Source organism: Daktulosphaira vitifoliae, unplaced genomic scaffold, assembly GCF_025091365.1.
Source record: "Daktulosphaira vitifoliae isolate Bord-2020 unplaced genomic scaffold, ASM2509136v1 Scaffold_1, whole genome shotgun sequence".
Lineage (NCBI taxonomy): Eukaryota > Metazoa > Arthropoda > Insecta > Hemiptera > Phylloxeridae > Daktulosphaira > Daktulosphaira vitifoliae.
The window spans coordinates 45,555,768-45,567,422 of NW_026099572.1; the positions used below are offsets into that span (position 1 = coordinate 45,555,768).

Sequence of the window (11,655 nt, forward strand, 5' to 3'; positions counted from 1 at the left end):
AAAAAAAAAAAAAAAAAAAAAAAAAAAAAAAACACATCATAGTAAAATTAATACCTTCTCCGCTTCGCATCGAAGCTAAAAATGAATTACAAACAATTTTGTTTTTGTAATTTTGTTTTTCATCCGACCATTCATCTAATATGGCATTTTAAATATGTAAATGACAGAGTATATATTTAAAATTTATCTATGAACAAATTAAAATTTTATTAATTTTATGCTACGCAAGGACTCTATTATAACTGATCCCGACTGTTTTTTTTTTAGATTTGACAGTAAAATTTTAAATATTATTGATTTGATAATATTCTTCTGTCTCAATGAAAACTAAAATTTGCAGTCGGTTGTACACGTAACTTTCATCATCCCTTATGTAGCTCAAAAATATTTTAAGTGAACTTTATATGTTTATTTAAGAAAGTTTGTACAAAAAAATACTATTTTATACAATGTAAAGTTTATATTGTTTATAGTGTAAACAATTAATGCTATACATTTCTATAAAAAAATCTAATTTTTGTGATATATAGTTTATATAGTGGGGGATCATCTTATCGTAAATTTATATTAAAAGTCTATGTCTTAGTACTTCTATATTTGACTTCCTAATACACTTTATGTATATTTTTTTATTAATTTATAAACGCATTACCAACATTTTTTTCATTCTTTTATTTAACAGAAAGAAAAAAATCTTGGTTTTATATCTGCGAACTCACCTATTGGAATATTAAACTTGAGAGTAGTTTTAAATGTATACAAATCTGTGTGTCCTGTAGGAATATATTTGTTTGCAGTCTTATAAAAACACTGATATTTTTTCAATGCTAAAATGAATAAGGCGATTTTATTTACTTCTGCAACAGCTAAATCAAAAATGTAAATAATATTGTTTTCTGCAACTTCTTCTTTCTGCAATTGACCAAATTTAGTACCTAAAACATTATTTCTCAAAAATTGATAGCAAAATTTTACTATTGTTCGCCCTTCTCTACTTTTAAACAATTTATTACGTTCTTTGAAGGATAAAATAAGCTCGTACATTATATTAAAAATACGATCAATTTTAATTGTATATACTTCATCCAATAAATTCAAATCTATAAAGAATTTCATGGTTTCAACAATATGTTGACCCATTTCAATAATTAAATTTTCCATTACCTGTTTTACTTCCATATTTTTAAATTTATTAAGTAAAAGAAATTTTCTAACCAATGAAAAATAAAAACGTATGATTAACAGAATAGGTCGAACTGTTGCTACATTTACTAAATTTTTAAATGCTTGTACATTTTTTAAATCAAAATCGAACTTGATGAAACGAAATACATCAAATAACATTATTTGATAATTATTAGTACTGTCTGTTCTTAATGGCGCATATCGAACCATGTTTAATACAACATTAAGTTGTTTGTCACAGTTATATCTAATATATTGTTCAGCATCAGAATCTAATGCCAAATCTAGCTTTAAATAACGTGGCCTATTTTCCATTAAATATCTACTTGAAACATTTCTTTCAATCTGAAAAATTCCCATTATGTCTAATACATCATTAAATTCCTTATTTTCTATGTAACTGGCTGTTTGTTTTGCCTGAGATCCTGTCGATAATTCTAGCTCACAAAAATTAGATCGGGTTTCCATTAAATCATAAAATAAGAATTTTTTTGGATTAAAATTATTATATGATTGCTTACGAAATGACAACGCTAAATGTTTCACAATGACAGTATAACTTTTTAATATTTCAGTATCTTCCGCATCGTACCATAATAAATATTCGTTCATAACAATAAATATGTTATTTTTTAGTTGTTCCAAAACACGAAACAAAATATCTGGCATGTAACTAATTGGCGGTACCTTAAAATGAGTGTAAGCTATGAAGTTATCATTAAACAATATATCTGGACATCTACTATTAATAAAGTATTCCAATCGTTCAACAATTGACCGATTAATTAATTTATAGCCTTGAAGTAAATTCTGCGTGCTTTCAGTTCTACTAAATTCACCATTTTCATTTTTAGCGATCATGTTTAAAGATCCCGAAACATTGTTTAAATATAAATTTATGGTCATTAAATCTTCTGCTATATACACTTCGTCCATATCCCATAACGCATCTAACATGATCATTATGATTTCATCATGAGATTTAATTGCTAAACCATAATTTCTTAATTCCAGTTCAGAAATTGTATTTTCAAAGTTAAATAAATACTGCTCACTGTATTTAAAATAATTAAAAAAATATTTAGAGAAATTGCAATGCAATTCTAAAGGGTCCATGGAAATAGAACATTTAGTATAGACAATAACAGATATGAAAATTTTAAATACAATCATGTTGATGTAAACTTCACTACTTGAAAATTTTAAATAAATTCTTGACAACATTAAAAATTAACACTTGATTTAAACTTAACCTAAAAAGAAGAATAAACACTGTACAATTATTTATTTGATCCTTTAAATAAAATTTTATTTGCTTTATCTGTATTTACTTTAAATCTCAAAATGTATGTTTCGATTTTTTGAATTTTAGTTAATATACTTTTATACATATGACATTTTATAATATAAAACTAAATTAATTCCTCTTAATTTAATTTTTGCTTAGGTTTTGCTAAGAATATTGTATTTACTATGTTGTATTTTTTCATGTGTTCTTGTTTAAGTTTATTCATTTTCACGAATGAGTGAGAAAAATGCTTATGTATAATTATTCGCAAAATAATTTAAATTATTATTAATTTTTAATATGTTAAAAGTAATCATTTTGAACTTACTTTTTTTGTTCTTTAAAGAGAAAGTTTTAACAAAAAAAAAAATGAATTTATTAACATAACTTTTAGCTCAACTTGCAAGTTTGAAATTGATATTATTCAATAGAAAAAAATGAAATTGTTAAGATTTTATGAAGAAATTTAGCAGAAAAGATCAATTTTTTTGCATTTTTACCCTAATAGTTCACTTAAATAAAGATTATAGTAATAATTGCTATTTAACTTTTGTTGATTTAAAAATTCTACAATTGAATAATTCAGAACTTAGTTAATTTTAATAATTTACTTAAACTAAAAGAACCAATTTGAATAAGGAATATTTTTTCGATTTTTAAAAGTAATATCATCAACCAAATACGAATTGTAATCATTTGACGTATCATTGAAAAAAGTAGTTCAAGTGAGGGTTAGGAAAATAAATCGCAGCTACAAATAAAACCACATAGTAAAATAATAATAACATGAATATAAATTTCTTCTCGCGAGAGGATACTATAGTGATAGGATCCTTTATATTTATTGAAGTTATTGAATCTAAATGAGATAAACATCAAATGACTTGGAAATTTTATTCTAACTCAAAAAAAATGCTAAATATTAATTGCCACAGATGGATTTGAACCTCGTACCCTATGCGTGATAGTCACATTTATTTCCAATTCGGCAACTGTTCGTTGCTTTTGTCACATGTTAAAATTGGCTATTTAAGCTAACTCAAATTTAAAAATTACTTATTCGACTTTAAAAATATAAAAAAACTTTAATAAGTTTAATTTCGTATGTCTTATTAAGTTTGTTGTATGTCAATTAAATTATATAATATATGTAAAATTAATACCTTCTCAGCTTTGCATCGAAGCTAAAATATAAAGTTCTTTTATCAAAATAAAAATTCTTATGATCTTAAACATAAAATAATTTTCAATTATTTTATTTTGTCATGCCCTGTTTTGGTTCTAATATCAAACAATATATTAGCTTCACTTTACTTCTGCATGTAAACGGCTGCCGTAGTTAAAAAAACGCTAATTTGTGTTAAAATTTTCGATTTTCGATTTTAAATTTTCAACTTAAAAATGCTATAACTTTTCAAAAAATGTATGTATTAGCACAAATTTTTTTTTCCTAAATACATCATAAGTACAACTTTCATATGACATATTTTTTACTAAAATTAAACAATTCCTCTTATATAGAGGGTGTTGAAACTTGAAAAATTGTATAAGACATAAAACTTTTTCAACTAAACTTTTGAAAATGTTCCGGATATACTGCGTCCTTTAAACAAATGTTAAATTAAAGCTTATGTCATGTACTATAGAATTAAAAAATAAAATTTTTTCCGACGACCTATCTTCTATGCGCAAATGGCAAATTCAATAATATGCTATTTTTTTATAAAAAATTTTAGGTTTTGTATTTTATTTTATTTTAAAATATCTTATTAGGGGAATACCCTGACTTTCATGAATATTATATAATTTAATTGACATAGAATAAAGTTCATAAGACATAAGAAATTAAACATTTTAAAGTCGAAAAAGTAATTTTTAAATTTGAGTTAGCTTAAATAGCCAATTTTAACGCGTGACAAAAGCAACGAACAGTTACCGAATTGGAAATAAATGTGACTATCACGCATAGGGTTCGAGGTTCAAATCCATCTGTGGCAATAAATATTTTGCAATTTTTTTGAGTTAGAATAAAATTTTCAATAAATAAAACAGAGGGTGTTGTGCCCAATGACATAGTGACATTTATTCGTGGCTTTAAACCCCAAATTCCAGCACCTACCTTTCCTGATTTTTTGGATCCATCTGTATATATCACAAACCCTCCTTTTTCAGTCAGGTGGTTAATATTCCATTCTCTACGTGTAGTGATCTCCACTTTGTAGGGAATGTTATTCTTAAGAACCAGTTTGATATAGTCCAAGGGGTATCCCAAAAGCCCTGGTCTATCTTTTTTAGTATTTTACCATGTTCTGTTGTATCATTCTCCAAAGTCCACATACCTAAGTTGTGGAATCTTAGTGCTGTGGCATTGGCGTGAACTTTCACCTAAAGATGCAGAGAAGGCAATCCCATTAGTGCCTCTAATGCGACCGTTGGTGTAGTTCTTAATGCTCCAGTGATGGCCATAGCAAATCATGCTCTGTATGCGACTAAGTTCTTTTCTAGCTGTAATGAATGCTGTTCTGGTTCACCAGACTAAGGCACCGTACAATATCATAGGTTTAATCTCTCTTTGGAGTCCCATCTGAGGTCCACGCTCCGAGTCGGGTCCTTTGTAGACCTGATGTTGGGAAGCCGGGAGGTGTGGAGGCTCGTCCAGGCGTTCGCCGAATCCATCTTGGAAAAGAAGAAGAAAGCAGAACGCCTGAGACAGAGGCAGCCGCGCCTCCCGGTACAGGAAGNACAACGTGGTGTGGCCTCTCCCGTTAGCCGGATCCCAGAGTGGAATCCATTGCCCGAGTTGCACCACGTGGAGGTGGGGGCACAACTTTGCGAAGGAGGCAAAAATAACTCACAACACATAAAACATATAAACACGAATACCTAAGGTGCCGGCCTAAACCAGAGCCTTAGGTTAAGCTCTTGATTAATTTCGGGCTGATTCACAACGTGGTGGTGTGAGTTTTAGAGACGGCGTGGGCTACCCTGAAGTAATACCTCACAGTAGTTCCAGGGCGGTCCACAATAATGCCGGTTTTGAGATTTGGTTCCCTTGTCTCCCTCCATTGGTATGTTCTTCTGTTCCTCCATGATTGCTCGACTCCTCTTCAGCTTGTGCCTCTGACTGCCACTCAATTTCTCAGGTCTAAGTTTTAGACCCTCGATTTTGTCAGCTACTGCTCCCAGTTGATCTTGTGATTCCTGGTCTAAATTTGTTGGCGTTGCTGTCTCTTTGCTAGTAGACGGTTCACCAAGTATTCCGTTGTTCGCATTGAAACCTTAAAGTTCAGCGATTCTTCTGGGAAGAGTCGCCAGTTCACGATCTTGTTCCGACAGGTTGTCCGTAGGATCCCTAATCGTCTCAAGTTCGTTGTTTTGTGGTTTTTCTATGTTTTTGTCCTTATAGTTCCCACGAGTAGTCGAGAAATAAAGGTCCATCACAGCAGAGCTCGATACTGTAATAAGGATGTATACTCTATGGTGCGCCAGATGCCATAGATGATCCCAATGGTCACTTTACTTTTCAGCTAACTACCCTGTGACAAGTTAGCAACCCTTTCACTTGGTATGGCTAGGTTAGGGGGGCCTATTCGCTGTTAGCAAGCAGGTATGCCCAGTTCTACCGGTCCTAACTAACCAAAGTAATGACCGGCTAAGAGCAGTGGTACGTGTTGCCACCCCCACTGAAATAACTAGGGTCCTCGGGGTTGTTAGGCTCGTAATCTTTGTGGATTCTCCTGCGGGAATTCATATACATATATTCATAAAAAAAATTTAAAAAAAAATAAAAAGGAAAAAAGGAGAAGTGTTATATACAAAACATTAATAAAGGGATAGGAAAAGGCGGTTTTATGTTGTACTTGATTTCTTGAGGAGTGACGGCCCACCACCAGCCATAGTTTATGTGTCACATCATCATCGACATCTCGACGTTTTATTTACAAAAAAAAACGGAAGACAAAAAATATAATGAATAGCCTGGTTGACGGTAGTCGACTCAACGTTTTATATTAAAAAAAAAAACGTGGTTTTCACCAGAGAAAAATCTGCACATAAGAATCAACTTGTCACCTCGATAATATAGCTGAGAAGAAGTCCCGTCGTCATCTGTAGTTGGTTATAACCGGTGCTTATGACGCCGACTGGTGGTGCCAAATATGATCAAGTACATTGGGGGGAAATACAAGAAATTGTTATAGGAGCACAGTGTACGGTCAGCTGATGACAGATATCGGACCGGTTGACTGGTGGAGGTTATCACATGCACAACTATCAATACTTTACACCGAATGCACACACCACTAACTGATAAGATTCAAATAAAAAAAACTAGTATAAATTCTGCAACATAACACATATTTATGCTTTTTTATCAAAATATAATTTTTATTAAAAACAGGTATTTTATAACAGCAAAATTTATTTTTATGTTTAGTAAATATATCATAATATAATATACAAACATTTTTTGACCTAAAAATATTTATGAGGCTCAACTTATTATTATTATAGCACAAATTTAGATGAGAAAAATTAACAATTTTTTGCGTAATCTAAATTATTTCGTACTCCGAGATATTTTTTTACGCGTTATATATATCATAATACTGTTTATATTTTTATTTTAATAAATAATATTTAGTTGTACAGCAAATTAATTATATGCTTATTCGTTTTTTCGTTCTTAAATTTTAACAATGATAATATGGTTCAACTTCATGTTTATTAAATTAGTATTTTAAACCAAATAATAATTTAATTTTTTTTTTAAATGATTAATTTAATAAAAAAAATGATAATATTGTTTATCTTTTATATTAAATGTGTTATTTAAATTAACTCATTACTTAAGTAATTAAAATAACTTTACTACAGACCTTTACTACATAAGTAATAAAATTTATTATTTCATAATTTGAAAATAGTTTTAGTAAAAATTTGTATTTAATGTAAAATATATATTTATACAAACTTGTAGTGTTTTGGTGTTTATATTTATTACAAAATACTACAATTAAAATTTATAATAATTAATACTTTTTAATAATGAAAAATAATTTTATACGTACATAAAAAAAGAGTACAAATAAAAAGTGTCACTGGATTGACGAACAGCGCGAGAATAAAAAAAATACACGGAGTGTTATCGTACTGCAGTACATCTAAGATAAAACATATAAACATATATAAACGCATTCATTGTGACATGTTATTTAACATCTTTGTTAATCCCTACATTACCCCCTTTCCAGTGAAAACGATAATTTTACGTTAAACATACATAGTTACAAATATCAAATATAAAAATACAAATACAAATATAAAAGTGATACAATTCACAATTTACAAAAACCTTACGGGGAGGCGGATGGTTCTTCCTGACTTGGTTTGTTTTGTTTGTATTATTGTTGGTCTTGTAGTTGTATTTCTCTGGTTTTGCTGGTTCGTTGTTATTGATAGATTTGTGTTATTATCTTCATTTTCGTTGAAACATGGCTTCAGTCTGTCTATTGATATGATACATTCTTTTTGCCTAATTAATAATTTAAAGGTTTTTTCGTATCGTTGAACAATTTTGTACGGCCCTTCATATGGTTGTTCTAGCGGTTTCTTGACCCGGTCGACCCGAACGAAAACGTGTGAACAGGATGCTAGATCTTTATATATAAAAACTTTTTTACTTCCGTGGTTTGAAGTTGACACTGGGCGTATGGTTTCCATTGTTTTCTTTAGTGTTTCAGCAAAGGAACAAGGGTCTGTCGCCACTGATGACTGCATAAAAAACTCATTAGGTAATCTAATCGTACTTCCAAATACAATTTCTGCAGGTGTTAAACCTAGATCTTCTTTAATCACTGATCTAAGGCCCATAAGAACTGAGGGGAGTACATCTGTCCAGTGCTCAGTTTCGTAACACTTTATTGCCGTTTTAAGTGATCGGTGGAATCGTTCAACTAAACCATTGGCTGGTGGATGATATGCTGATGTACGTATTCTTCTAAACCCTAAAATTTGCGTTACTGCGGTGAACAGAGTAGACTCAAATTGCCGTCCTTGATCTGTTGTCAATCTCTCCATAACTCCATATCGAGCTATCCAGCCTTCAAATAACGTACGAGCTATGGTTTCAGCCGAAATATCCTGAATTGGAAAAACTTCTGGCCATCTAGAAAATCTGTCTATAGCGGTTAAACAGTAAGTACAACCACGTGACATGACCATAGGACCGATTATATCGATGTGTACATGCGAAAAACGATCACTCGGCACATTAAAAATACCACACGGACTTATAACATGTCGCGTTATTTTTGACTTTTGACACGCTAAACACGCACGAGTCCATTTCGCACAATCACTGTTCATCGACGGCCACACGAAACGACTACTCACTAATTTTATTGTTGACCGTATACCTGGGTGAGCGAGATTATGTAGACAATTGAACACATTGCGGCGAAATTGTTTGGTAAGATACGGTCGTTGTCTACCATTAGAAGTGTCGCAGTAAATATTTGTGTTCGTAGTGGGCATATTTACGAGCTCTAGTTTTATCGATAATTCCGGTTTTGACAATAACGACAATAGTTCTGCGTCTGCTAACTGGTCGTAAGCTAACTTGTCATAATCTAGCGGTGGCGGTGCATTTATAGTTTCTATTCTCGATAACGCATCGGCCACTGTATTCTGTGTACCTGTTACGTGCCGTATTGATGTTGTAAACTGACTAATAAAATCAAGTTGTCGTGCACGTCGAGGTGGTAATTTATCTGAGTGTTGTGTGAATGCGTATACTAACGGCTTATGGTCCGTAATTATTTCAAATTCACGGGCTTCCAGCATATAGCGAAAATGCTTAATGGCTTCATATACCGCAAGAAGTTCACGATCGTATGCACAGTATTTTTTTTGTGTTTGGTCAAGTTTGCGAGAGAAAAAAGCAAGTGGTTGCCAAACGCCGTTTTTAAATTGTTCTATTACTGCGCCTATCGCCATATCTGACGCGTCACATCGTAATTGAATATTCGCGGCCGGATCTAGATACGATAATGTTGTGGCTCGCTTTAAGTCTTCTTTAGTTTTCTCGAACGCTCCCGTTGATTGATCGGTCCATACAATTGGTGTTTTGTCGTTTTTTTTGCTGTTTTTAAGATAATCGTGAAGAATAGCTTGTGTACTTGCTGCGTTTGGGATACAACGGCGGTAAAAATTGCACATAGCCAAAAAACGTCGAAGCTCTTGTACATTATTCGGCCGTGGATATTTGTCTATCGCTTCCAGTTTTTCAGGATTTGGTCTAAGACCGTTACCCGATATGATGTATCCTAAAAATAGTACCTCTTCTTTTCCAAATATACATTTATTCGTATTTATCACAATGCCGTACTCACTGAGTCGTTGTAATACACGTTCGAGGTGACTCAAATGCTCTTGTGTTGAAGACGATGCAATTAAAATATCGTCCAAATACACTTCACAAAAATCTAAGTCTTTTAAAACACCGTGTATGAAACGCTGAAATGTTTGAGCTGCATTTTTAAAACCGTATCCCATCCGAACAAACTCAAATAACCCAAAAGGTGTTGTAATAGCTGTTTTTGGAATATCGGACGGTTCTATTGGTATATGGTTAAAAGCTTTAACCAAATCGATTTTTGAAAAAATACTTTTATTTTGCAATCGCTGTGTGATGTCTTGAATGTGTGGAATGGGGTATCTGTCCGGTAATGTGACTGCGTTTAACCTACGGTAGTCGCCGCACGGTCTCCATTCACCGTTCTTCTTTTTTACTAGTTGTAATGGGCTGGCCCACGGACTATTTGAAGGTCGGCATATGCCCTGTTCTACTAAATAAGCAAATTCTTTTTTTGCGATCTCTAGTCGATCCGGAGGAAGGCGTCTTGGTTTAGCGAAGAGTGGTGGTCCTTTAGTGATGATATGATGTGTAACGTTATGTTTACAATCCATTGGGATCATGTTTGTTCTTAATACTTGCGGAAATTTTTTGAGTAACTTAATGTACGCTGAATCGTCTTTAAAAGCGAAGATGCCCGAGGATATCGTCTTTTTAACTTTTCCGGCGGTGGCTAAATTGGTATTTTCATCAATTAGGCGTTTACTTCTTAAGTCCACTAATAAGCCGAAGTAGTGGAGAAAGTCAGCACCTATAATTGGTTTACTGACTGCTGCGACAATAAATTTCCATTTAAAAACACGTCTTAAACCTAAATTTACAGCAATTAATTTGTCACCGTATGTTTTTATTATTGACCCGTTGGCTGCGAATAAAGTAGGGTTACCATCTTTTATTTTATTGCGTTTCTGCTTAGGATCTGCTGGCCAAACCGAAAAGTCCGCACCAGTATCAATTAAGTATTGAGTTTTTGTTATTTTATCAACAATAAATAGACGACGAGATTGAAACTCACTACCGTCGGTCGTCTCGACAGTAGATCGTTTATAGTTTTCCGACGTGTGCTGGTATTTACACGGTGGTTTGCATTTAGTAGCCTTATCTTTGAATCGGTAATGATAATAACATGTATCATATCGTGGTCGTGAATTGTCTCGGCGCATAGGTGATTTTGAGTGACGCCTATTGTAGCTACGAGAGTTGCTGTTGCTAAGTCGCTCTACTGCTTGTGCGAGTGCTGCGATCTGGTGTTCCAATTTTCTTATTGTCGTTGCATCGTCAGCTTGTTCATGTGACTGACGGTTTGTGACCTTGTCACTAATGTTGGCAATGGAAAAACCATCATTTCGGCTGTCCGATACTTCGATAATTTTATCTGCCATCGAAGCTAAGTTATCCAACTTGTCGTTGCTAGCTGAAATGATAGTTTTTACCTGATGTGGTAACCTTTGTATCCATAGTATTTTGAGTATTTCATCAGTTACTTTTCCATTAGCTAGTTGACGCATTTCTGAAAGAAAATGGGATGGTTTCCGATCACCGAGTTCGACTTCGGTCAGTAATTTTTTAAGCCGACATTGTTCAGATTCGGAAAATCTTTCGATGAGCCGGGTTTTTAATGCTTCGTACATTTTCGTTTCTGGTGGATTGAGTATTATGTCACTAACTTGAGCAAGAATTTCACTTTCCATAGAAGAAACAACATGATGAAATTTACTTGCGTCAGCTGTAATTCTGGTTGTATAAAAAACGGATTCAATTTGTTTGA

At 32.6% G+C, this 11,655-nt stretch overlaps 1 protein-coding gene across 1 annotated transcript in view; it reads right to left on the reverse strand.

Moving 5' to 3' along the window:
* The window catches only part of LOC126893745 (uncharacterized), a 12,132-nt gene extending 9,758 nt beyond the window's left edge, over positions 1–2,374 (reverse strand). Inside the window, exons 1-2 of the mRNA XM_050664214.1 lie at positions 720–2,374; positions 55–135 (exon numbers count right to left, since the gene is read on the reverse strand). Of these exons, the coding sequence (XP_050520171.1) occupies positions 55–135; positions 720–2,358 (1,720 nt within the window). The 5' untranslated portion in view covers positions 2,359–2,374. The remainder of the gene's footprint in view (positions 1–54; positions 136–719) is intronic.
* Positions 2,375–11,655: the final 9,281 nt, after the last annotated feature.